The sequence below is a fragment of the Sebastes fasciatus genome, chromosome 17 (assembly GCF_043250625.1).
Source record: "Sebastes fasciatus isolate fSebFas1 chromosome 17, fSebFas1.pri, whole genome shotgun sequence".
Classification (NCBI taxonomy): Eukaryota; Metazoa; Chordata; class Actinopteri; order Perciformes; family Sebastidae; genus Sebastes; species Sebastes fasciatus.
The window spans coordinates 14,425,054-14,452,474 of record NC_133811.1 but is presented as its reverse complement, the minus strand read 5'-3'; the positions used below and the strand labels follow the sequence as shown (position 1 = coordinate 14,452,474).

The 27,421-nt window shown below is 41.7% G+C and overlaps 1 protein-coding gene across 3 annotated transcripts; it reads left to right on the top strand.

The window, feature by feature from the left end:
* Positions 1 to 268: 268 nt before the first annotated feature.
* On the top strand, positions 269 to 26,217 carry igf2bp3 (insulin-like growth factor 2 mRNA binding protein 3). 3 transcript variants are annotated; one of them, XM_074612611.1, is made up of 16 exons: positions 269 to 853; positions 1,763 to 1,823; positions 7,333 to 7,381; positions 11,782 to 11,833; positions 12,092 to 12,155; positions 12,866 to 13,144; positions 15,524 to 15,658; positions 16,097 to 16,219; positions 16,396 to 16,531; positions 18,707 to 18,838; positions 19,027 to 19,095; positions 20,702 to 20,821; positions 20,982 to 21,059; positions 21,306 to 21,437; positions 21,610 to 21,723; positions 23,214 to 26,217. In XM_074612611.1, the coding sequence occupies exons 1-16, from the start codon at positions 679 to 681 to the stop codon at positions 23,313 to 23,315; spliced, it is 1,821 nt and encodes a 606-aa protein (XP_074468712.1). In that variant the 5' UTR covers positions 269 to 678; the 3' UTR covers positions 23,316 to 26,217. The 3 variants fall into 3 exon arrangements, with proteins under 3 accessions (XP_074468712.1, XP_074468714.1, XP_074468713.1); XM_074612613.1 differs by lacking the exon at positions 19,027 to 19,095; XM_074612612.1 differs by lacking the exon at positions 19,027 to 19,095 and having other exon boundaries at positions 20,699 to 20,821.
* Positions 26,218 to 27,421: the final 1,204 nt, after the last annotated feature.

Below are 27,421 nucleotides of genomic sequence, written 5' to 3'. Positions count from 1 at the left end.
ACCAGGTTTTTTTTTCCCCAAACACCAATCCACTCTTCTTCCCCTCCTTTTTTCTCTCTCTCTCTTCTTCTCCACTCCCCTCCTCTCTAGCTGTCCCCACCCCAGATTTTCCCGTGCAATTTTCCCCAATCCCAAACACTTAATTGAGCAATTGGGATTCCTCACGTGTGGGCTGATTTGTAGTTTGAACACGTGGCTCATTCAAAAAAAAAAAAGCCGGAATAGCAGAGGATTTTTTTTTTCAACCCCCTTCTTCTTCTTCTTCTTCTTCTTCTTCTTATTCTAGGCTCTAGACTTAGAGGCGGGCGCCAGCCTTTACCGTGTGTGTGACATTCTCTGTCTCTTTGCCAAAAGGGGGTTTGGAGGAAGACACACAAAGTAGTTTTCTCCTCCTTTTTTCAACCCAGCCCGCCATCGTTTTTTTGGAGATTAATAATTGAGCATTTTTATTTATTGCGCGATAGAGACCAGAGGGGCGATAGGGAGAGCAGAAACGCACCGTGAGGCTGCCAGTTTAAATCTATCTGTGGCTTTGAACGACCGGGAAGCACGCCACACAGCCACTCCGTATAGTAGTAAAAGGCGATTTAGGCGACTCCAAAACACGAGCGCAAAAAAACACCAACTATCTCTCCCTCTCACAGCGTTAAAGATTGTCCCTTTTTTCGGCGCAAGAACATGAATAAGCTATACATTGGCAACGTGAGCGCCGAGGTGACCGAGGAGGAACTCGAACTTATCTTTGAGCAGCAGAAGATTCCGCACAGTGGTCCGTTTCTTCTCAAAGCTGGCTATGCGTTTGTGGATTGCCTCGACGAGAAAGCTGCAATGAAGGCCATCGATGCTCTTTCAGGTGAGAGGAAAAAAGTGATATTTTGTGGAGGAAAAAGACGCACGAACTGGTGAAGATTTTGTGCCGTTAAGCTCTGTTGTATGTAGGGAGGTGGTGGTGGTGGTGGTGTGGGGAGGTGTATCTTTCGCTCTCTCACACAACCTTTACTTGGCCTTTTGACACTGGGTTTGAGTGCAATTGTGCTCTTGTAATTTCCCTGAGTGTAGCTTGATAAAATGGTCGAGTAAACACAATCATGAGGATGAGAAATAACCAAGGCTTTTGCTCTGCTGTGTTGTGCGTGTGTGTGTGTCGTTCAGCGAGGCAGTGGACGCCGTGAAGTGAACCCTATTGTAAGGCTTTATTATCACACACAAGCCCCATAGTGGAGCAGTGTGTTGCTGCTTTTTTACCAATGTGAAATAACACTTTCCAAACTAATAACGGGCCTTCTCTTAGTTAGTAGTAGTGGCCAACACATACAACTCCCTCCTCTACGCATTGTGAAGCCATTTTTTCGCCCATGCTGACACACCAGGTGGTTTAATTGTGTTGGTCAAATGTAGGCCAACTAACTGAGCCCACACGACCATTTTGCTTTTTTTTTGTATATTATTCACTTCCTCTCAGGGGTTTGTTGTTTAAAATTAAAGGGCCTGTTTTATAACACGTAACAATGTAGCTAAACTCGTGTAATTTTTACGTAATATGCTACTAGCTCGTGTGTGTAGCTCGCACACTTTCAGTAATATGTGTTGCTAACATGCTGAAATATTTCCAGGATGTATAGCTAGTCTACAATATGCCTGTTTAGGTTTTTTTAAGTCCACTACGTATTATGACTAGTAAACACGTCACATTTCCTACCAGGAGGTCTGTTAATGAGATCAAAATGATAAATGACACTATACATTTTTTTTTTTTTTATAGGTAAAGCTGAACTTCATGGGAAACTTCTCGAAGTGGAGCACTCGGTGCCTAAACGTCAAAGGTAGGTCCACTTTTGTTTTTTAAACATAAAGCTTCAACTCGTGGAAACTCATTTTTTTTTTTTTTAATTCCTAACCATTTTCTTCAAAAGGCCTTTTTTAAATTGTTTTCCACAAGTGATATTTGGTTGGAAATGTGTTGCTGTGGCACATTAATTCAGTATTTTCACCTAGTTTTCCTCTAAATGCTGTGGGGGTCAAATGAAAGGGGCGTATGGTGGAAGTGGATGGTGGTGGTGTAGCCTACTCCTCCTTTCGCCATGACTGTGGGGTGCTACTCCTAAAAACCGTCGTGCATTATTAGCCATACATGCTTGTATTTCTTTGTATACGTACAGTACTTGGTATTATTTGAGCTCTAACCGATTTGGTAAAAAAAAAACACACCACCCCCTGAGTGTGCTGGTTGTAAATGTGTGCAGCCTAGGCTGTATTGAAGGCGTACAGGCCTTGTGGAGTCGTCCATTTGAGAAGGATCTGCCCGTCATTCTCCCTGCCTGCCCTGCGCTTCCGCCCTCCTCTCTCTCTGCACATTGTGCTGCTGTTGCATGAGATGGACTCCCAAACTGCGTGTGGAAATGGGAGGTTTGGGGCCCAAGTCACAAGAAAAGCTCACTTTTTTTACAGTCAGACCCCCGTAAGAAACACTTAACCAGTCGTGTTTCTGTGATTTTACTGTAAATGTATTTTCTGTGCGTAAAACTGTGCCGAGGACGTAAAATACTGTGGCTTTTTGGCACTGATGTGCGTAATTTATTTTTTGGTGGTGGTGACGCAATTCGCTCATAATTAATCCTTCTGTTGAATTAAATTAAAATGGCTCTGGCTTGGTAAATTGGTGTAATGATTTCTCTAAGAGGCATTATACGTAATATGCATGCATAAAGTTTGATTGAATGGTGTTTTTACGCAGGGTCACATTGGAAACAAGAGGATTTTAGACGTTTATAGGCCTACGTGGCTTAAATTGATACTGAAAGTGCGTGGAGGTGAAAAAAGCATCAAGGAGGGAATTTTTGACACCTTTTTACGTGAAATGTATTTTCCACCTGAACGTCACACAAGCTTCCTCCCCTGGCTGCTTGTTGGTCTAAATTGTGTATTGATAAATAAACCAGGTGAGCCACATGGGGTGATTTTTTTTTTTTTTTATTTGCATCAAATATTTGAGACCTTTCTCCCAAATTTTTCCCTGATCTTGAAAAACTGGTGACGTTGCTGTGTCTTTTTAGTGCAGCCTGCTGTGGTGGCAACAGAGTCGAGTTTCAGCCACACTTCAGAAAAGTAAAAACGTGCCCTCCCTTTACAACATGGAACATAGCAGTAGTCAATGGGAACAGTATTCTACCAATATAGGCGACACACACACACACACACACACACACTAGTACACTGGGGCCCCTCTTTGCATTCCAGCCTGTGAATATCAACTGGGGGCTCGGCCAATCACCACGGCTTAACCTTTGAACCCGTCAGCGAGGGGAAGTGCTACAGCAGACAGAGATCAAGCTGGGGTGGCTACAGTTTTTGGGGGCTCGTAAAGCTAGAAATGAGTAGGATGACGTGCTATGCAGTGTGGTGGTTCACATTCGTAAAAAACAAAAATGCATCATGTAATCAAAACATCTTGATGTACATTCCTCTGAATTTGTCATGGATGTGGCCAAAAGCCCACGAAAAATTATCCAGTGCATTAGCAAAACATCTGCTGCGCTCAATAGTGACTCCAGGAAATATATGTGAATTAACAACACAATTAAGTTTATTAGAAAAAAACATCTCATCCACAGATACATTGCATTATTTATTAAACCTTTCAGCCATCTTATGGACATTTACATTTCACCGCCTGACTCCTGAAAACGTTTTGTGCTTGGCTTTTTTTATTTGTTAAATCTGGCATTTAAAGAGGACACCCACTCGTTCTTGACAACATCTTGAGCTTTTATTTATTTATTTATTTTACTCCTGAGAAAGCATGTGAATTGTACAATAAGAAACCAAGCACTAATCAGAATCTTACAGGTGTATTTATATTTCACTTAAAACAGCTTTATTTTCCTGTTTTAAAATGGCAATTATATTTTAAATTTTGACCCAGCTTTTTACAAAAGTGCATTGCTTGTTAGTGCAACTGGGCCACATTTATTTTTCAAATCGGTACTAATTGAGCTGTTGTTGTTTTTTTTTATAATTATTTCACTCAGTGTTTTATTTAATCTTTAATTGTAAGCCAAACTGAGTTGCAGCAGTGTGATTATTGTGCACACTCTGACTATTACTTCCTGGGTCAGATTCTGCTCCTCTTGTTGGGTAAATTAAACAAAATAATTGTAGCTTGCCCATACTCACAACTACAGAAGGAAAGAAAATGGCATGGTAGTAGGAGGGGTGGCCCCAAGTGTGTGTGTGTGTGTGTGTGTGTGTTTGAGAGCGAGAGGAAACTGACGTAAATTTGTTCATAGGTGAACAACCTAATGATTTCTTTTATAACCTACATAATGTAGCAATTGTTCTTAGTGAGTGGTGTAAAGTTTCAGCTCTTTTGCCTTTCTTTTTTATAGTTTTTATTATTATTTTTAAACCAAGCATTTAAAAAAAGCTCCATAAATTGAGACAATAGTGCAGATCCTATCAGTGCTGTTTGTAGAAATGGCTCCTGGCTCTTATTACAAGAATTCTGGGTCATGGGGTCACTGTGGGGCCCCACCTGCAAAAAAAAAAAAACGGAGACTTGGGGTGCCAGAGAATTATGAATGTGGCCCCTTGTTTTACCCAGACTGCGAAGGTTCCTTAACTCTCCCTCCTGCTAGGCTCAAAGCAGAATGATAGTGTTTTTTTTTTCCTAAACGTATATAAAATGTATTCTGTGTGGCTGGGAGATGGACAGAAACATGTAATGGCGTTTGCAGAAGTTGAGTCATTTCTAACTGTTGATATTCAACTCATTGGAATTCCTACGAGGAGAATCCAAACGCAAATGTTGAAGTTAGCTTATTGGGTGCACAGTGTGCATATAAGGCCTGTCAGAGGGCAGCGGAAACCAGGCTGCGTGGAGCTCAGTCATTCAGAACCTCTGCATACTGAGCAGTCGATGGCTCTGGATGGGCGTTGAGCTCAGAGTCCCACACCGGTCCTGATGGTGCTTCAGTGAGGGTGGATGATTATGAAATAGAGGTGAATTACAGGTGTGGCGCAGCCTCATGATGCTCTGTGGTTTTTGTTTTTTTATGGATGCATGTTCATGCTTGCATACGTGTATGTACACCCACTTGATGTATACTGGGCGGTGAAGGAAGCGGGCGAACAAGTAGGATATTTTTTTTTTTAAAGTAAATAAGGAGCCCGGCCTCCTCCTGGCCATCACATGACGAGCCAACCCCAGTCACTCCTGGCCCTCCCCTCCTTCCCTCCCCCTCCCACTTTTAACCCTGCTTTACATGTTCCTGTCAGTGGACTTGTCCGTGTCCATGGCAACAGGGCCCCACCCCCACAGGGCAGAGAAGGCCCTTGTTACCCTTGCCTGAAACAGGGCTAGTTTCCCCCCCCCCCACAACCACCACCAACACCACCCCCAAACACCACACCACACCCCACTCACACACACACACACCTCCCCCCTCCCCAAATCAAAGGCTCGGACTAGGGAATGTATACCACCCCCCACCCCACACCCTGGCTGACTTCTTCTGTGTGTGCGGAGCTATAGGTTAATCCGACTGGAAGTGCTCGGTGCATTTGCACATTTCGCATGGCGTTCCCACCGCAATGCAGAGCATACAGAAATGTGTGGGGAGAGGGGGGGCCGGATCAGCCAGGAATGGCACAGTGGGCCGGAAAGGGCTGGAATTCCTCTTGGAAGTTATTTGGGAATTTTCTTTACAATTTGCCCATTTAGAATTTAAGGAGTTTCCTAATGTTTCAAATTAAATATGTTGTACAAGTGCTGTTGGCTTGATTACGCTCGTAGTGGCGAAGCTGAGGAATTCAAACTACTGCGGCCCTTGTTGCACATGTGCAGTATGTTTTACTGCTAAGATGTGCTTGTGTGTGTAATAGAAAAAAAATCCCTTTTTGTTTGTTAAATTTGAGGTAATGATGTAAAGAGTGAGTTTTATAAATGCTGCATGTTGAAAGGTGTTATCTTCTACACAGCAGATTAGAAAACAACTAGCAGCGGAGCAGTTTATACAAGTAGATGAGCTGCATTTAGTTTTTTACAGCTCAGTGAAGCTTGAGGAAAAGAAGCCCATGTGTGGAACTCTTTACCTTAAAGTTTCTACAGGAAATTATGTCTACACACAATCTAACTTAAATTAGCTGCATATGTATCAGGTATGTGCGGAGAGAGCGTAAAGCCGGCGTGGAAATGGGTCGGGGGTCAGGGTTTGTGATTCCACATTGTGTGTGTGTGTGTTCATGCTTCAGCTCCCAGCCATGTGTACATTTTGTTCCTTTAGATCTGTGCGTATCAACAGGCGCACTGGACTTTGGAGTGGCCTGCACTTTTCTCACATTTTTTATACAACGTCCACACGCACGCGGACACTTGCGAAACTCTGTGACTCATTGATCCACAAGTTTCATTGTCTGCATCACCTCCCTACACAGTATACTCACGCTGCATGTACATAAAGTGCAGCTAAAAGGATGAATAGTGGATTTCTGTCCTCGTTGTTTCTGGCGACGGAGCACAGCAGCACCATTGTAACTGCACTTGCTTCTGCTGTATGCACACACTCTGAGCAAGCACGCAATTTTTTTTGAGTCTTCCTATTTAGTGTGACGCGGCCAGCGGAGATTCCCTTTGGTTTCCCTTTGGCACCTGCAGCACCACCACTCCCTCCCTTGCCCCCATTTTTGATACAACAGCTGGATGCTCCTGGATGATAAGAGTCTATTTTAGCTGTAAAGAGTGGACTTGAGATCTCGCAGTGGTTGAATCCTCATTATGCAATGCTACAGGGCACATGCTTGACTCAAACTGTGTGTATATTCAGATGGCATCTTCACCTTTTCCGATCCTTTCTTTGCCCCCTCTGCTCTCCTCTTGATGCTACTCCTTTCTGCCGCTTCACACTCCTGCTTCTCTCCTCTATCTCGCTCTTCACACTCTTGTGTGACACAATCGGTGATATGGGACAAAGGGCGTGGTGCGTTTTAGTGTAATTTTTAAATTTTGAGCACTCGCAACTCAATTGAGGCCACCCAGCGGTTATTCCAAATCACCCCTCTTGCCCATCACTTCCTCCCACGTTTTACCCAGGGTGTCTTCAGTGCACCTGCTGGGTTGGGGCTGGTATTAAAGCAGAAGTCATATCTGCAGCTTCTCCACCCTGGTCTCTCTCGCTAGATGGCGGAGGGAATGTGTTCTAATTAAAATACCTTTTTGTGTCATTGTGCTCTTGGTATTGTCAGCTGCTAACTGTCTCTCTTCCCATCTACCTTCTTTTCTCTCCCTCCTCCTTTTCATCCATCCCCCACCCTCTTCCTCCCTTGTTCTCTCTCCAGGAGCTGTAAGCTGCAGATCAGGAACATCCCGCCTCACATGCAGTGGGAGGTGAGTGCTAACAGGCTGCTAACTGCTTCCAGGGCGGGGCACCATCGGGTAGCCCAACTGGGCTCTCATTTAGTGGCCTCTGGAGTCACCTTTGGCTCCCTTTGGGTTTCAATTGAGCATGCGCTTCATGATTTCGCTTGAAGCTCAGGCCAGTGTAACGCACCGACCAGTAGGTTGAATTGTGATTGGTAGAGCAGAAATTATGGCAAATACCACTGGTAATTTGGTAATAAAGAATTTAAGGTTGAATATTTACAATTTAGCTATACAGGAGCTTGGGGAAGCTGCGATAGATGGTCACGGTTTACTAAACAAATATTTTAAAAAGTGTAATATCTCCAGGTGCTTTGACTGGGTTATGTACACAAGGTAACTTAAGCATTACAATTGCTACACGTATTGGCTGCCTACTAGGCTGGTTTAATTCTTAAAGCATTTTGGAAAAGCTTGCTGTTGTGGATTTGAATTGGGCTACACAGGATCTGATGTGCTTAAAATGGCAAACGTGACTTGATTGTTCTGTCATGGTGTCTTTCAACGCTGATCTCATGTGCTAGTTTGAGAGTGAATGCCTTTTCACACCATGTGTTTTCTTGCAAAAAGAAACCTCACTTGTGGTAATGAAATAAAAATACACCAAGTGTATTGTCTGAGGGGTTGTGAAACATTCATGTGACGGGAGGTTTGACTTGCTAACCCAAATGTGCTAATCCTTATATGGTTTAAGGAATATCTCTATTTAGTTTTTTTATAAAATCAATTGAGTTATTCAGTACTTTATGGTGTTATAATTTGTGTGTTTCAGTGGCAGAATGAGTCTGGAAATGAACTGATTTTGAATTTATTTAAGATGCACATGTGTTAGTGTTTCCTTAACATGTAGAGGGTGGAAAAAATAAAATCAGCACCTGTACATTGTAATGTAATGAAAGAAACATTAAATATAGTCTTAAGCTTATAATAAAGTTGAGTCTGCAAGAGATTCAACTGTATCCTAATTTAAGGACATAGTTTGTGGTGTCAAGATTTTAATGATTAAGCTAACAAAATGAAAGAATCCATCACCTGAAATTACTGTATACTTCTGACACTGTTAACTAAACTACAACACAGTAGAGCTGCAGCAATTAATCGATTAGTTGTCAACTATTACATTAATCGCCAGCTATTTTGATTAATTGGTTTGAGCAGTGTTTTTGTAAAGAAAAAAGTCATAATTCTGACTCCAGCTTCTTAATTGTGAATATTTTCTGGTTTCTTTACTCCTCTATGGCAGTAAACTAAATATCTTTGAGTTGTCGACAAAACAAGACACTTAAGTACGTCATTTTGGGCTTTGGGAAACACTGATCGACATTTTTCACAATTTTCTGACATTTTATAGACCAAACAACTAATAGATCAATTGAGAAAATAATCGACAATGAAAATAATTGTTGTTGCAGCCCTACACAGTATAAACTCTGCAAAAGTACTTGTAAAATTTTAATGAGATACAGCAGAATAATTGTTTTTATTATGCCAATTTTGTTGTGTCTGCTAGCACATTCACGTACAAACAGCTTAGACAGAGGTCCCACATTAAACATGCAAAATAAAGATTCATAACTTGCAGGGAATACTCTCTAAAATGATAATTGTACACATAACTATTCCGACAGCAACTTTTTAACTGTGCAAATAATTCACCTTAATCATGGATTAAGCCTGGAAGTGACCGTAGGTATTTCAGACAAAATACACCAACACATTTTCTGTGACAAATTCATCACAAAACCATGTTTGAATTGATCATGCAAAACCAGCCTCAGTTACTTGAATACCACTCAGATGAGCTCAAGGTCAGTGTTAAATCTCAAATGCAATCCATTTTATTTTGTAGTCCATAAAGGGTTGACGGGCAAAAAGATGTCACGTAAAAATGAATACTATCAAAAGAAATTATGAGCTGTAACATGGTCAGATTTCAAGGCCACTGCCTGATGAAAAACATTGTTGAGCAACAGTCGTGTGGTTGTGTGTGTGTGTGTGTGTGTGTGTGCATTGCATGTCTTTGTTTCTCTGCATGAGCTTTAATTTAAACTCTTTGGTACTCGGTGTCAGCTACACTTTTAATAATCTGCTGGGAAATGTGAATTTATCTGGATTTTAATTTAAACATTTTTAAAGTTGTCTGACATTTCACTGTAGCTTTTTTTATTTCAGAAATCATTTGTGTCAAACTCAAGATCTCATTGTGAACCTCCATGTGCCAGTAAAACAGCTTTATGTGACTTTTTTTCCCTCTGCAGAGGGTTTAGCTGTGATAGGGTGTGCCTGTAGTGTTAATTTTCTGCTCCATAAAGACTGGAAGCCTGATGAGAATTTTCTTTTTTGAATTGTTCAGTATTATTCTACGTTGTGTGGTTAATACATGGCTTCAGATTTCAGCCTGATTCACTCGGTGTGATCAAATGGCTACGGACAGGCTCAGTGTTTTCGTAATGGTGGGCTTCGCTTTGCCTTTCGCCTGTCCCTCAGCTCCAGATCCACCCATGTTCCTAGCATGTAGCGAGCAAGCTGTTTGCTTTCTCTAAAGGTGACATGGTGGTTTCTCCCCCCACGGTGGGGGAAGGGTTAGAAGAATGGAGGAGCCGAGTAGAATGGGCTCTTTTGATGCAAAGGCCTTGTATGCATCTTATCAGGTAGATAAGACAATGGGTCATGGTGTGTGGAGCCCTACAGAGAGCGAGTAGTGGCGTGTTCGCAAGCTGTAGTGAGTGGGTGGGCCTGGACTGCTTCCCCTTCCCCTCCATGTGCTCCGATTCACAGAATGTGTAGCATGAACTCGCACCCCTCCCCCAGCCACTGCTTCCTGCTGGAATGCACCCCACCCTTTCCTGAATGGCCTGGATTCCCATTGGCCGGGCTCGGCAGATGGACACGCAGAGCATCCAGCCAGCAGCCGGCAACTCTTGGCTTTAGGGAACTCGTATCAGCAGCAGGAGCAGCCAATGATAGGGAGGGGAGATGGCAGGGAGGCGGGAGGCTGCGTGGTTGGTGGGTTGGTGGAGTAGGGGGGCAGGGACGCCGTCCAGTTGGCTAGAAAGTGGGGTTGAGCTCTTGGGGGTGTGGCCTTGGGTTGGATTGAGCATGGTCGGATGTCTTAGCTTAGTTTAGAAGCCTCGCTCCCCCTCTCGCCCACATTTGATCACATCTATGAATTGAAATCCTGTGGTCTCCAGATTTGGGCTGGTGGCCAGCGTGGTGTGGCTTTCTTCTGAAAGCATTTTATGCCTTTTTTTTAGATGTATGAATCCAAGATGTTGGGAATTGTTTTAATGTATTTAATAATTTTGCCAGTATTTAACCCTCATCCTACCAACTGGGGCTAAACAGGGAGTTTTTCCTGGCCACAGCGCGCTTGGTGGATCTTGTTGGGTCTCTAAACTATGGTGTACGGTTTAAGACCTGCTCTATACATCTGTTATGAATTGGCGCTATATAAAAATAAATTGAATTGGGGTCCCCGCAGACCCCAAAGGTATATTTTTTTGTCATATCTCAAAGGTGCTTTATTCTATTATTCCAATTTTCAATGACTGTCAATTAGTTCCTTTAATCATTGTTTTCTGTTTTTTTAAATTAGTGCTTTTTAAAAAGACCAATGTAACGCACCCAATTGCAGCCTATGAAGTTAAAATAGAATAAATTAAATGTACGCCATGGGTGCTAATTTAAAGTATCACACTATCAGGCGGGTAGGGGCCCTCTATCGGTCATTGTAAATGAGACAGACACAGATTTCCACATGTGCTATGTCTATTTTTGTTTTACACAACATATAAATCAAGTAATTTTCCTAAAATAATCAGTTTTTTCAGATGACAATTACATAACTAATAACTTATTTCTTCTCAAAACATTAAAATGTTGCTATGATGGCAGTAGTTTACTCTTGGGGTCCCTGTATGTTAAATATGTTGGGATAGAATAATGGTTAAATCTCCTTTTTTGTGTGAGAAATGGTCAACCAGATTAAAAAAAAGAAAATCCATGTATATGATGTGGGATGTGAATAGCTGTCTGCTTGTGAATCTAACTTGTCTTACAATGAATACATTGGTACTTTTCAAATAAATATATATTTTAAAAAGTTATAAAACCCGCTCAGCACCTGGAGCACCATGCAACTGCCCGGAGGGGAGAGCCATAATTTGAGGTAGACAGGCTTTTACAAGACGGCAGCAAATTTATCCACGTAACTCAACATTGAACTCTGGGGCTCAGAATTAATGGACTGTGTCCTGGCAGCGAGCTGGGCTGGTTCCCACAGATGAGCTTCTGCTCACGAACAGGTTCTGGTCAAAAGCCTTCGAAGTCTCTTAATCGTGGCTTTTCGTTCTCTTTCTTTCTCCCAGGTTTTGGATGGCATGCTTGCTCAGTATGGTGCAGTAGAGAGCTGTGAACAAGGTAAATGCAGACTTTTGTTTTAAGCTTTATGTCGCAATTTGCTTTAAATATAAAATCCACCACTTTGCCTCAATACTGCTTTTTATGCTGCATTCAGAATTTGTGCACCATGTTTTAATCTTACAACTGTATCATCTTGTTTAATTCGATTTATTTAACATGGTTAAACTATTGCAATAATGTATTTTTTTTTTTTTTAAAGTAGGCCGTGTTGGTAAATTGTGACTGTGATTGACTGTGCTGCGTGTTCTCCCACAGTAAACACTGACACAGAGACTGCAGTAGTCAATGTTCGATATGGAGCCAAGGACCAGGCCAGGCTGTGAGTACACGCACACACACACAACACGCACATGCATGCAGTGTATTCACATCATTAACCTCCAGCTCATCTGTCTTAATGTCTTTGACATGGATCTGCTCAAGTTTTTTTCACTTTACCCAGCATCCTCTGCTGGAAATAACATCAACTTCCTCTCTCTAGTGTTCTTGCAGTGCACCTGATTTCCTCCTTCCAAAAACCAGTCTAGTTTAATTTGACATGCAATGATGAAGAGGAGGAGGGGGCAGTGTGTGTGTGTGTGTGTGTGTGTGTGTTGGAGAGGGAGGGGGGGGGGGTTAAATTAGCCATCTGGTGCCCCCTGGTGTACATGAATCATACTGCAATGTTGCTCTGCACGAGTGGTTGTAGAGTTCTCAGGCATAATTGATTGTTTCACTACAAACCTAAATCCTCGAGGCTGACAAGGCAGGCGTGTATGAAGTGTGATCTTGAGAGTGGATTCCTTGTAGCTCACGAGAAGTGATGTTTTGCCACTGACCCTCAGTATGTTGGGCTTGTAAGGAGCTCTTAACCTCCTTGTCACCATAATTTGAGCCATGAACCGTTTCAATTTGAACCAAAGCCTCTTGATTTTGTTTTAAAGCCCCCACTCTTTGGATTCTCCCATTTGTAAGGAGATAGGGGGGAAAAAATCAAACCTGGCGCTAGCGAGAGTTTTTTCGAGACTGACCTCTCTTTCTGCTCCCCAGGGCGATGGAGAAGCTGAATGCGACTATGATGGAGAACTACGCCTTGAAAGTGTCGTTTATCCCAGATGAGACGGCTGCACCAGAGGGTCCTTCGGCGGGGGGCAGGAGAGGCTTCAACAGCCGTGGAACCCCTCGCTCCGGCTCCCCAGGTCTGGGCGCTCGGCCCAAAATGCAGTCAGACATCCCGCTGCGCATGCTGGTTCCCACACAGTTTGTAGGGGCCATTATCGGCAAGGAGGGCGCCACTATCCGCAACATCACCAAACAGACCCACTCAAAGTACGTACCCAGAGGTCAGGAATTATACTGAGCCAATGAGCTGTGTCCTGTCCCATTTCTGTACTGTTGGCTTCCAGCATTAAAGTTTAAAGCTTTGCTTTCCTCCCACTAAAGTAACGGTAGTCTCTGGGAAGAAAAACACTATGGAGAAAATGTCACGTTGGTCAAAATTGTCTAACAGCTGAACCCAGGTGTTCATAATGACATCTACAAAGAGGCTTTGCATTTATGATGTAGAACTGCAAAATGCAAGGCAGTCCTTATCTGACACAATTGCCAAAAACAATAATAATGCACATGCCTTTATTGTATTTGCTGCTCTTGTCAGGCTGATAATGTAATGAATTTGCCTCAAAAATTCAGAAAATAACACAAGCTGTCAGTTCCTCAATATCAGGTATAGGTTCTGTATGGTCCTTGTGTCCACTATGACACAATTTGATCCTGTCAACCATATTAACCGTAAAGGACATTGTGTAATATTTGAATTCCTCCTGCTGCTGCCCTGCCTCAAATGTTTTTAACTGCATGGCATCAGATCTTCTGCAAATAGTCAATACCTCTCTACTCAGGCTATTTCCCACAGGCCCTGAAAACTGCCGTTATTAAGCCACTCTTAAAAAAGACCAACGTAGACAACTCACTAATGAACAATTAGAGACCTATATTAAACCTCCCATTTTTCAGTAAAATCATTAAAAAGACAACAGCTTAACACCCTCTTGGCCCTGAACAATTATTCTGATGTTTTTTAGGTATAATTTTGACCACAGCACACCACAGAGACTGCTCTTGTTAACGTCTTGAATGATATCCTCGTATATCACTACAGTAGAGAACTTTAAGTCTTAGCATTATTAGATCTCATTAAGGCATTCAACATGGTCAACCCCAACGTAATATTAGACAGACTGGAAAACTGGGTAGGACTTACTGGCACAGTGCTGAATTGGTTTGAATGCAATTTCACGGACGGGGACTATTTTGTGTCGATCAGTAATTCCACATCTGAGCGTACAAAAATGTACGTGGAGTTCCCCAAGGCTCCATTCTCGGGCCTCTTCTGTTCAACTTCTACAGGCTCCTACAGCGCAGATTATGGAAAATGCAACCTGATCTCATGGGAAAGTATATAAATAGCACAACATCACTACATGCCGCGTGGATGAGGACCCTTTTCCGCTCCTTATTTGTATGCCGTTTTTCACGTGTCATTTGTACACCACACAACTACTGTAACGTTTACAATTAGTTTTAGGCAACAAAACCACTGTGTTACGTTTAGGAAAAATATCATAAAATAAGTATGTTAACTAAGTCATATACGTACGGAAAAAATGTAACATAAAAAAACGCTCGTCATAAGTAGTCTTTCTCACTTTTTATTCTACCTCACTAGCTCTGAGCGTAGCATATTTACGCGGATGTGTTAACATTGCAGTCAGTACAGACCATATGGCGTACAAATGACATTAGAAAATCAAGAAAGGTTTTTTTATTGCACACTAAATGTCTTGTGTATTATCATGTCATTCATATGCCTTTTTGTGCGACTGGGCTGGGAAACTGATAAAATAGTTTACCATAATAATACAGACAGATTCAACAGGTGACTGTCATAAAAACAGTGTAAGAGTAAGTGCAATAATTGTTTACCTGGAGAACATTTTGGAACATCCAAAGGTAAAACAGAAATAATTCTTTGGACTCAGTGAAGAGCAATTTAAAAAGTCAGTGCTCACCTCCAATCTTTAACATTAAAGACAACAAACCAGGCCGTAAATCTTGGCGGACTCTGACCTAAACGTGTCGATGCGTTTATCTTCAGTAGGCTTGACTACTGAAACGGCATCTTTACAGGTTTCTCCAAAATGTCAATCAGGCGGCTGATTCAGAACGTAGCTGCTAGAATCCTCACTTAGACCAGGCGAAGGGTTAACAGCAGTCCTCAGATCTTTGCTCTGACTTCCTGTGTGTCAAAGAATTGACTTTAAAAGTCTACTGTTGGTTTATAAAGCACTGAATGGTATCTGAAACAAACCTCCACATTACCTGAAGTCTGCTCAAACTGTTCTTCTTTTTAAATCAGGCTTAAGAAGTTTCTGTTTGCCACTGCATTTTATTAGATTAAATTTGGGACTATTTATTCATATCTTCTATCATTTTTATTCTGTTTTATTCTATTTTAGTTTATTTTAATCTTGTATTTTACTTTGTTTTAATCCTTTTAAATCCAATTTGGGTGTCTCCTTTATATTGTCTTTTTATATTGCCTTGTTTCCTTTCTATCTTTCCTGTTTGTCTTATATAAAGCACTTTGACTTGCCTTTTTGTTGAAGGGTGCTTTATAAATAAATTTGACCTTGCCTTTTCCTGCAGGATTGACATCCATAGGAAAGAGAATGCAGGTGCAGCAGAGAAGCCCATCACGATTCACTCCACCCCTGAAGGCTGTTCGAACGCTTGTACAACCATCATGGAGATCATGCTGAAGGAAGCCCTCGACACAAAGTTGTGAGTATGCAGAATATCTGCCTTAGTTCAACTTGGTTCTTACGATATTTATGTGTCACCTATAAACTTCTGAGGGACCAGAAGCTGTGATTTTGTTTAACACACTCTTGGCCCACCCTTTCCAGTGACGTAATCGTCTTAATTAAAATTACAAAGCTGTTTCTTTAAAGTCATTTTTCCATGTGTTACAATCCAGTCAACACGAGTATGGCTGATAAGATCTGCATTTTGTGAAATTATACTGTATGCATGATGTGGTGCACAGCTGTGTCTGTTCATAATTGGCAGATGTGAATGGATAGATACGTTATTGGCCAAGAAAATTAGCTTCTTTTTTTTTTAAAGAAACATAATGAGAGATACTGACGGTTCACAACATGCAGATAAAGTAGACATCTGTAGGAGCGTGTAACTAAACATCCCATCTGTCTTGTGCAGCACTGAGGAGATCCCACTGAAGATACTTGCACACAACAACTTTGTAGGAAGGTTAATAGGGAAGGAAGGACGCAACCTGAAGAAAATCGAGCAGGATACGGGGACCAAGATCACAATCTCAGCGTAAGACTGTTTGACGCATTGATAGCTCTGTTTATTGACTATTTGTCTCTGCAGTCCATTCATAAAAGTGCCACTTAACAAAGCATATACTACATTAACAATGCATGCCATGCTGTCAGAATCTATACTTTGACACAATTGTTCTCATGTCTCTCCCCCTCCATCGTTCTGTCCAGTCTCCAGGACTTGACCGTGTACAACCCAGAGCGGACCATCACAGTGAAAGGCACCGTCGAGGCATGCGCACGAGCCGAGGAGGAGGTGATGAAGAAGATCAGGGAATCGTATGAGAGCGACATGGCTGCTATGAACGTAAGCTTTTTTTTTTATTCAACAAGGAAAATGATCATTCCTTGAAATGGTTGAAGTGTGAATTAATTATTTCATAATGGATAATTTCCGTTGACTAATTGCTTCAAAAGTGAAGTAGACCGTCTCCTCCATTCAGGGTTATTAGAGTAAACTAAAACCAAAATTGGCAGTGAAAAATATTTTTTGTAAACTGAAACTGAACGAAAACTCTGGCCTTTAAGAAAAACTAAACTGAAACAATATTGCCTGGTTAAAACTAATAAAAATAAAAAATTTACATATTCATTTCAGATTTAGTTTTTAGCCATAATATATCCCAACTGAAAAAAGGACAGAGCATGAATTTCAGTCAACTTTGGTGACGCTGAACCCCAAAAAATTTAACAGACTTGACCTTCCAGGAGACGGCGCTATGACTCAATTGCTTCACAACGGACACTAAAGTAGCGTGAAAATTGAACATTATGGCCATTCCTACACAGTTCTCCATGTATTGTGAATGTATATGTAGCTACATAGTTCTGAGACATTATACCTGGCCCTAACAAAAACTAAAACTACTGTGAAACTAAAAGATATAAAAACTGAACCTTTCTGAAAAACAAACTAAAACTAGCAAACACACTCTGAAAACTAAACTAAACTAAAATTGAATAAATAAATAAATAAAAACTAATTAAAAACTATTATAACCGTGGCTCCAGTTGATAATTTCTGTCACTAAGTTTACTTAAAAACAGGAAATCTGATAACTAAAAAATCTTTTTTAGGAAGGAAATAAGAAAATAGTGTTTTTACATGCACAACAGTGATCTGGAAACATAGCTGCCACAGCAGCACTTTCATATCCTCAATCATTGTCCTAAAAATCGAAACTGTAGGATTATATTGTGTTAACCTGGTTTCTCTGAATGCCTTAATCTGAAGGAAAGATTTAACATTTTCTAGAAAATTCTGATTGGAGACTAAAATTCCTCTGTTGGAATTGAGCTTACAGTGACGCTTTGATCACGGGAAAAGGGAGTATTACACTTGGGGAGAATAAAGCTTATTACAGTGTGCATGCTATGTACAAAATGGACATAATAAATGTAAAATTTTCAAAAAAAAATGTATTAAAAATGCATCAAGAACCTGGAAGGAGAGGCTGATACTTGGTTTACAAACATACCCGCTCAAATCCAGCTGATTTACCTCTGAGATTGCTTGATCGATCTAACTAGTGCAGTGTTTGTCCGGATCGAGCCAATTGCTTGACCCTCAGAAGTTCTGCTTGCAGCATTTTTGAGAACCGCGGTATGGCTGCTTGTACCCAACAAGTGTGAAGCTGATTGGTTAAACGGTTCTCGAGATCTGCGAAGATAGTCACACATACATACACAGACAGATTCTTTCCTTTTATAGTTAGATTATGATGCTACAGCGCCACCTATTGGCCAAATGGCACCAAATTTGTCATGGTCACCCAGACATATCTACACATGTCCACCAAATGTGGTTGCAATAGCACAAAGCGTTTATGAGACATGACGTTTTTTGTAATGCAAGCCCTGCCCACAGCATTTTAGCTACCTTGGAGGGCCAGCTACAGCAAACTGTATGGAACATCAACAATCCAAAACACTAACATTTACCAGCTTGGTCCAGAGATGTTCTGTACCAAATTTGCTGAAGATTGCAAAAAATTTGTAGGAGTAGCAAAACAAATCACATTTAGACAAAAATTAAAAATGGTGGAGCATCAGTTCTGATGCAAATGGGCAGCGCTTATATGGATGGAAACCTCTGGACCCCCAAAATCCAGGAAAATAAATTGTTTCTAAGACTTACGGTTTGAAAGTTACAGGCCAAAATGTAAAGTTCAGTGTTATAGTGCCACCATCTGGTCAAATTGCACCACATTCGACACTGTATGTCCTTGGGTCCTGAGCAACACACCCGCCAAGTGTGAAGTTGATCGGATGAGCGGTTCTAGAGATATGCAAAATAACACACGAGGGACAGACAGACAGAGATTCCTTGCTTTATAGATAGGAAGTAAAAAATCTAACTTGGATCTGAAGTGCTCACTTGTGTGTTAAAGAGGTATCCAAATATAAGAGATTAGTGGCGATGAGCAAGCATACAACCTGCAATGTGTGTTGTGTTAACGGAAATGTTCTCATTTGTCCCCAGCTCCAGTCCAACCTGATTCCAGGCTTGAATCTGAACGCTCTGGGTTTGTTCCCCAGTGGAGCGCCAGGCATGGGTCCCTCCATGTCTAGTATGCCACCTCCTGGAGCCCACGGTGGATGCTCGTCATTTGGAGTAAGTGACCATCTCCTCGTCACATAACAGTGCAGTGGTTTGCCCCACACACTCCCGTTACAAACCCAGGACTGGCTGTGTTTTTTCATTTTAAACTCAACATTCTGCACCACTCGGGTCAGGGTAGTGAAAACTACCGGACATTTAGTCTGTAGCAACCCGGCTTCATGTTTCTTTTTTTCCTTTAGTGCAGTCCTTATGGGGGTGAGGGGCCATTTTGGGCTTCTATGCTGTCGGCGAGCAGCCAGCCCCTTGCTGTAAGTCACCCGTCCCAAAGGGCTTTGCACGGCTTGTGGCTGCTCGCTGCGGGATTAAAGGGGCAGGGTTTGCTGTATCAAAGTTCCTCTCCAACTGCCCTTTGATCTTTGACCTTTTTTTTTTTTGGGAAGGCCAGATGTTTTACGTGGTATTTCTGCCAAATATGCTGCATTTGCATTTTTTTTTTTTTTTTTTTAGGAAGGTGAACGTTTTTCAAACGGCACATCCTCAGCACTAAAAGCCCTTCTCCAGATTTAGAGGCTGCCAAAGCAAGCTGTTAGTGTACCCTCAGCTGACATATTGACTGTAATATTGGGCTCGATCCAAAATCAACAGTGCTACTTGTTGTCCCTCATGGACGATGCAAACCACCTCCCCCTCCAGAGCTCAAGTCAATCACACGCTCTAAAACATAAAGTGATGTGCTGCAGCAGTTTGCAACAAGATGTCTGTAAATGCTAATGAAACATGAACTTCATATCCAGATATCACTTCCAACCTGATTATTTAGTATTACTAAAGTCATGCATGTGGCATACTTGGGGTTAGGTTTTCATATTAGGTACGATTGATTCGTACCATGCCCCGAGTACGATTGCCCCCTCCCTTTCAAAACTACACGCTGACTGCTAACGTTAATCGCGTTAAATATTAATCCACTTCCGTGTTTCGGTACGGTTGGCTTTCACACCTGATGCGAACTGTACCCGCGTACACATGTACTGACTCCAGACCACCTTGCAAGGTGACACTGCAAGCTCCAGCTCGGCTCTGATTGGTTGCTTTCCTCCGGTCTGTGAAATCTTGTCCGAAACTCCATACTAAATGCTATTTAGTACGCTAAACGACTGAGATTTTTTTAGTATGTATGTATATATGAAACCAAAAGTATGCGAAATGCATACTAATTCTGGTGAAGTCTTACTGTCTGCATAAATATCCCACAATACAGTAGTGACGACAACGTTCGTAACAGATGACGGACAGCTCTGTAATTACAATAACATTTCAATTTAAGTGTAAACATAAGATTTCACTTTGCGAGGCGTAATATATATTTGAAATTAATTCAGACTTTGATTCTCACCAATCATTGTTTTGGACACATGTGGCTGGCAAGGGTTACCATGGTTACACGTCTCCAGCAGGCAAGGAGGCATCTGAAAATATACATACAAAAGTATGTCGAACGATTTTACACATTTGCTTATGTAGTGCATAGAATGTGATTTCAGACGAAGCCCCGGTCTGTGTGAATGACATAAGCTGACAGGATGTAAACATGGACACAAGCTGTTGCCTAGCAATGCAATTCTGTTGAAACGGTCTATATACGGGTTCTCAGTTTCATTCTGAGCAGTAAAACGGACTAAACTCTGTGGCGTTGGGAACATACAGTGTGCTCCCCTACAGAATAAGAAAGAACCCACAGGTAAGAAATGGATGTAATGACCTTAGGGTATGATGAGCTCCAACATAACTTAAAGAATTGAACAGCTTTTGCTTGATCCACTGTTTGAATTTGTGCAATTGGTGGCTGAAACAAGTGGTCTGCAGTTACAGTCTGCGCGATTTCCTGGTCACTAACGTGTTTATACCCAGCAGGGACACCCAGAGTCGGAGACGGTTCACCTGTTCATCCCTGCGCTAGCGGTGGGAGCCATCATCGGAAAACAGGGTCAACACATCAAACAGCTGTCACATTTTGCCGGAGCCTCAATTAAGGTGAGTGACGGACAGGAAGTGAAGTTCGGAATCTCAATGATAACGTGTCTATACCGGCTGTCTACCTCTTGTCCCCTTGACTGATGGGAATTGGAAGTGAAGGTTGCTGTTTTTATTATTATTATTATTATTAAATGCTGGCTGTGTGCCCTCCTTTCAGATCGCCCCTGTAGAAGATCTGGGTACCGGAACAACGAGGATGGTCATCATCGCTGGACCGCCAGAGGCTCAGTTTAAGGTGTTGTACCTCTTCACAGCCATATAAACACATGAAACAGTAGAAATAAAAGAATCGAGCCACATAGTTATTTTTCATTGCAGCAGCTGTTGGACTTATTTTGCACTCAGAATTTTCTTGTTTCATTTAGAGCTTTTATTAGTTTGTTATTGGCTCTTTACAGCCCGTATGTTTCTCTTTTTTATTCTGGAAAAATGTCCCATCTCCTAAGTGCACCATGAGTAATCTGTTCTCTTCCGGCTGCAGGCTCAATGTCGCATCTTCAGCAAGCTGAAGGAAGAGAATTTCTTTGGACCGAAAGAAGAGGTGAAGCTGGAGGCTCACATTAAGGTCCCTTCCTTTGCTGCTGGACGAGTCATCGGGAAAGGTGGAAAAACGGTAAACAAAAATGGCACCAATTCATTAATCGCTACACTATCTGAACAAACCCAAGCCAGAAGAATTTTGCAAAGCTTAAACTTGGCACTAGTTTGTTCCAACAAATGAAAAATGAAGCTTTCAAATAGTGGTGTTTGTATCCAACTCTGTGATCTCTTTATTGTGGCTGCAGGTAAACGACCTGCAGAACCTGTCCTGTGCGGAGGTGGTGGTGCCCAGGGACCAGACGCCTGATGAGAATGACCAGGTTGTAGTTAAGATCAGCGGACACTTCTTTGCATGCCAGGTGAGTTTTTCTAAAGGAATAGAGGATGTATAGTGCCTCAAGAAGGGCAGAAGCCCCAGAGACACTTAAGTTGTCTCTCTTCAGCTCTGTATTTGAATAAAGGTCCTTGCAGTAAGCTGCTTTGGGGCAAACAGAGAGTCAGTTGATATCCTGTACATGCTGAGCAGAGCATGGACTGACCCTAAGACATCACTTGAGGATATCATGATAAGATCCTTTTTAAGGACGCTTTGGGCGCTTTCACCAGCCATCGTCCATTTGCCTAGTCCGAACCACAGTGATACTTTTGGTTTGTTTTCTATTTAGTCTGGTTTCACAGTGCACAAATTAAAGCGGACCAAATCAAAAATAATTAGCTGAGGGGCGTGTACATAGGAGCAAATTTATCTTTTTTGTCTTGAGAGATGCCACTTGTATGCAGGGAATCGCAGACTTTTAAATATTGCTGTCGAAGTTTTTCCACTTTAACTCGATGACTGATCTACTGTGTGCACGAATCCCTTCTCCACAAGTTTATCTCGACTGACTTTATAAACGTCACTATATTTGTTGACTTCATTTAGCATATTCTGCTAGTTCTCTTTGGCCCAGCTGTCGAGCTGCAGAAGAATGCATGTTAAAGAAGCAGTGGGTAGAATTGGAGAAAATATGATTTTTAAAAAAGTAATTTTTATAAAACACTAAATCCTGACTGTAGTGCGTGAGACAGGTAATCTGAAAAAAAAATCATGCGTCTCTGTGTCCTCCGGTGCTCCTAATGGCATCTGCAAGATTTCACAGACCGGAGGAGAACAACCAATCAGAGCCAAGCTGGAATCTGCCGTCTCTGAGCAGCTGTCAATCACTCGCAAACGCCGATCAAACTGTCAAACTAGGCAGCGCTGATCAAATATGAATCAATATTCTGTTTCTGTAATGCCTATTTCTCGCCTCAAATGTTTTCAGAAACATCTTGTAGTGTACTGTTTAGCTGTAAAATGAGAAAGTTTGACCCGACAGACATGTTGATAAGAGTTGAGGAAATACCAATCACTGCCCACCAGCTGGAGCACAGCCAATAGGAACGCTCTCTCTCTCTGAAATTACCTACGATTGGTCAAAGTCTCCTGTCACGGGCCAGATTTTTTAAAGCCTGAAAACAGCCATGAGGAGGCGCAGGAGTCTAGTTTTCTCTCCGAACACTTGAATAACAATATGCTGAAAGGTTATTGGTTAAAGGTTATTTTTTGCTCAATGATGCCAAAAACATTCTGCCTACTGAAGCTTTAACTTGTTGGTTACCTGTGTCCATCTCAACAAATTGCCGCATAGGCAGCCTGAGTTTTAGTTCGCTTGGAAACGGTCTGAGACGATTACTGCGTTCACAACTTCCCAAATGAACCGCACCGAGTTAGATTAAAACTGACTAAATATTGGCTTGTGAGAGCGCCCTTAATTTGATTACTTTGTGATATGATTTGAGATCTTAACATGTTCTCATGTCCTTCTAGCTGGCCCAGAGAAAGATCCAGGAGATCCTGACCCAGGTGAGGAGGCAGCAGCAGCCCAAGCCCACATCTGGAGCCCAACCTCCACAGCCCCGCAGGAAGTAAAGCTCCAGCGGACCTGGAGGAACGGTGACTGGATCTGCCAGAAGACTCGACAGATGGACAGATGCAGCAGTGTCCAGGGGGGAGAAGAAGGAAGACAAGGGGTCGTAAAGCTCATCTCAGGGGGGTCAAAGGTTATCAGAACCCAACTAAACATCCACCCCTCCTTGTCTTACTTGATGAACTTTCTAGTGTGGCTAATAAGAGATCTCCACCCACCTCACCTCTCTGCATCTCTGTGAGAATGTACTTCTGAGGGCTCCCAACAAACGTCACCTGCCCTCACATGTACGCACCCCTCGACCGCTCTCCTCTCCCCCTTCCCCCCTCCCCCACGGGTGTGTTGAATTTTTTTTTTTGTCCTCTTTTTACACTAGAAACACAAAGAAGAAATAAGGATCCCCCTCCTATCACCTCCTTGATGTGGTACTTCAAACCTGACAAGATGTTTTGGTTGACTTCAGATTTAGTCTTTTTTTTTTATTTTTTTTTATTTTAGTGTTTAATTGGTTGATGAAGCTTTCTCATGAGTTTTCTGTGGAAAGGAAAAGGCATTGCTATCAAGGTCCTGGTTGGACCAACAGAGAGGTTTATTTTGGGGGAGGGTTGGCTCAGATTGGGTGGGCCATGTTTAGGGGAAAGATTCTTGTTTCAGGACAGGACCCCTGAAAGGGTGGATTATATTTGGGGCGTCCTGCCCTTGTAATGATAGTGGCATTTTATAAATTTGGATGCATTTTATAGATAGACCTATATACATAGATGAATATATATTTAGAGGTGAGGGCAGCGCCACGACTGACACTTAGGGAAACGGTGCCGAACTGCTGCTGCCCGGGAAAACCAATTTAATATGCATTTTACTTAACTACCTCAGGATCTAGTACCTCAGAAGAGAAAAGAAAAATGATTATATATATATGAAAAAAATGTTCCTTTCTTTTTTATTTTGCTTTTGTGGTATTTTGTATACTTTATAAAGCTGATAGTCTTTGAACATTTTTATTTTTTTAAGAAAATTTAAAATTTGGTCAGCTGCCAACTGACCTTGCCTTCAACTCTGGTGCTTTAGGCGACACTGTTCATGTGTATGTGTGACTTAAGATGACCCTGTACATAAAGTCTATTTGTACATAGCAGCCCCTGAGCAAGAGTTGGCGCCCCCTCAGCTGGCGGCTGACAGGAGTATCGAGAGAAAATCGCCTCAGTTTTTCCCCTGAGGGTCCACCATCTTCTGAAAAAAAAACGTACAAAACCAACTAAGACATGCAAATAATGCCAACCGTACATAATTGCAGCAATGCCATTTAGTTTTGGGATTGACATTGTTATTGGTACTTTAATTTGTCAAAAGAATCCTTTTTGCCTTCCTAGGAGGGCTGTGGTCAGGGCAGCGCAGTGTGGACTGTACTGGTCCTCTCTCTAGCTGCCCTACAGTCAGCAGAGCGTCTGTTTTTTTTTTGTCTGTTCTGTTCCCAGCCACCTTCTTGACGATGGCGTCTTAGCAAGGTCCAAAGCCCGACTAGGTTTATTTTCATAGAGCAAGCTTTGTCAGTTCGGAGTGGCCCTTGTAGCCAGGCCATCAAGTCAATGGTAACGTCGTTCACTGCATGGTGAGGGTAGGGGGAGTCACACTGATAGACGCATCATTTTTTTTTTTTTTTTTTTTTGCGCTATAGGAAAAATGATTTAAAGACATTCTCTGTAACCCACAACTTGATGTTTCAATTTGTTGTTCAAACAGGGAAAACGAGCCAGAGAAGGCACACAAGATACTGAATGAACCCCCGACTTTTGGGGGGCAACAAAAGAGGAAAGGAATCCAAAACTTAAATATACAATTTTTATTTCATTTGTCTCTTCATGCCGAATGTAAATATGTTGATTGTGGTAAAAGTGCTCGAGTGTATCCATGCTTCCACAGTAGAACGCCGTCTACCTCAGCTGAGGGGGTGGGGGGTTGTTGTGGCACGAGGCACCCCACCCTGCCCCCACTGAGCGCCAGCGCGCATTGATACCTCAGTCCCCCCCGAACACTTCTTTCTACATGGGCGCGCCATCCTAACAACCGCGCTTCACTGAGGGGCACAAGTGATACTTAAAAATCTCCCCGACACCTCCCCCCGATTCCCCGCTTCCTTCCTGCCAAACCACCCTCTCCACCCCTTTCCCCCTCCTCCGCAGTTTGTTTTGATCTACCTCTTTAGACACGTATTTGAAGTAGAGGCATTCTTCTATTTGTTAGGATTTAGCCCCCCCCGCCCCTCCTTTACGCCTCCCCGTGCTTCCCCCGATATGAATGAAAACTAAAAATCATGTACTCTTTAGAATTGAGAGAATAATCGAAAGTGATCAAAAAATATTTTCTTTTGCCAGTGTTTATATGTACTCTCTTTTTGGCTTAATTGAAATTCTCAAACCGATGGTTATTTCTTTCTGCTTTCTATTTTTGGTGGTGTGGCTTACATGTATTTGAACTTTTGCTTGGGTTTTTTGTGAAAAAAGGTCAAATCACGTGTTTGATTTTGCATTCAATAGTTAAAACGAGAAAAAATACAGTTTTTTTTAAAAAAAAGGGCCTGCCTTTTTTTGTTTCTGATTTGTAAGACTTCAAAATAGATACAAGTCCTGTCTTTTTTTCCCTTTTGTCTTTTCACCAATGCTACACTCACTCGCTGATTTGGTAGCTATTTTCTTCTGTTAGCATTTCTTGGCTGTGTAACGTGGAACATCTTGGTATGAGACAGATATGAGGGACTGGGTCTCTGAGTTTTTTGGAAAAGTGATCTAACTTCAGCATGATATTCCCTTCTCCCCCTCTCTGCAACCATGCTTGTGCCCCTTCACCTCCCCTTCACACACAGCTCCACTTGTCAAATGCCTCTGAATAAAAAAAATAATTAAATTGTGGCGTTTGTCCTTTTTTTTAGAATAATTTTTTTTAAAGATGACCGACTGGCTTTATATTGTGGGCCATGATCTGATATTGCAAGAAATGAACTGGATTAAATAATAATGTAGATTGCTTTATGGCACAAACCAGGAAGACTGTGCTGTTCTCTGCAGGGTTAATCTAGTAAACTCAAACGAAAATAAGCAGTGAAAAATGCTTTTAGTAAACTGAAACTAAATAAAAAGTAAATCCTTTAAGAAAAAACAAAACTAAAACTATTTTCTGGTTAAAAAACTAATAAAAATGAATAAATTCATTCCAGTTTTAGTTTTTAACTATAATATATCACAACCTAAACAGGAAGACGGCATAAATTTCTGTTAACTCTTGACATTGAACCACAAATTTGAACGGACTTGACCTTCCAGGAGGCGGCGCTATGCTGCAATGCTTCACATCAGACACTAAAGTAGCGTGAAGATTAAACATTAAACTTTATGGTTTAATGGTATGTTCTCCAACCATGTATATGTATGTAGACATTATGCCTGAGACATTATACCTGGCCCTAACAAAAACTACTGTAAAACTAAATCTCTGTGAAAAACTGAAACTAAACCAAACCTAGCAAACGCACTCTGAAAACTAAAATGAAATTGAAAAGTCAAAATTAAAATAAAATAAAAACAAATTGAAAATTCAAAACAATTAGTTTAGTTTAATTTTTTTTATGTGAAGCACTTTGTGCTATATATTTAAATATATTATAATTATTATTAAATACCAAATACCTGCTTAGACTTAGTATTTGGGACACAGGATAGTATAAACCGATCAGCCATAACATTATGACCACCTGCCTAATATTGAGTAGGTCCCCCTTTTGCAGTTTTGGAGATGCTCTGACCCAGTCATCTAGCCATCACAGTTTGGCCCTTGTCAAAGTCACTCACATCCTTACGCTTGTCTATTTTTTTCTGCCTCCAACACATCAACTTCGAGGACAAAATGTTCCCTTGCTGTGTAATATATCCCACCCACTGCCAGGTGCCATTGTAACGAGATAGTCAATGGTATTCACTTCACCTGTCAGTGGTCATAATGTTATGGCTGATCAGTGTGTGTATGCTGGTGAGGGTGTAAAACAGTTTAGTCTCACTGTTAAAGGCTACAGGAAAGTTATCTTGGTAGATTTGTTGCCGTCACAGGCTTTCAA

What these genes read in the sequence shown, in the direction of transcription:
- igf2bp3 (XM_074612611.1), top strand. Translation starts at nt 679, where the DNA reads ATGAATAAGCTATACATTGGCAACGTGAGCGCCGAGGTGACCGAGGAG. An exon ending in ACCAAACAGACCCACTCAAA is followed by an intron (nt 13,145 to 15,523) that starts GTACGTACCCAG and finishes CTTTTCCTGCAG; the next exon opens with GATTGACATCCATAGGAAAG. An exon ending in GCGACATGGCTGCTATGAAC is followed by an intron (nt 16,532 to 18,706) that starts GTAAGCTTTTTT and finishes ATTTGTCCCCAG; the next exon opens with CTCCAGTCCAACCTGATTCC.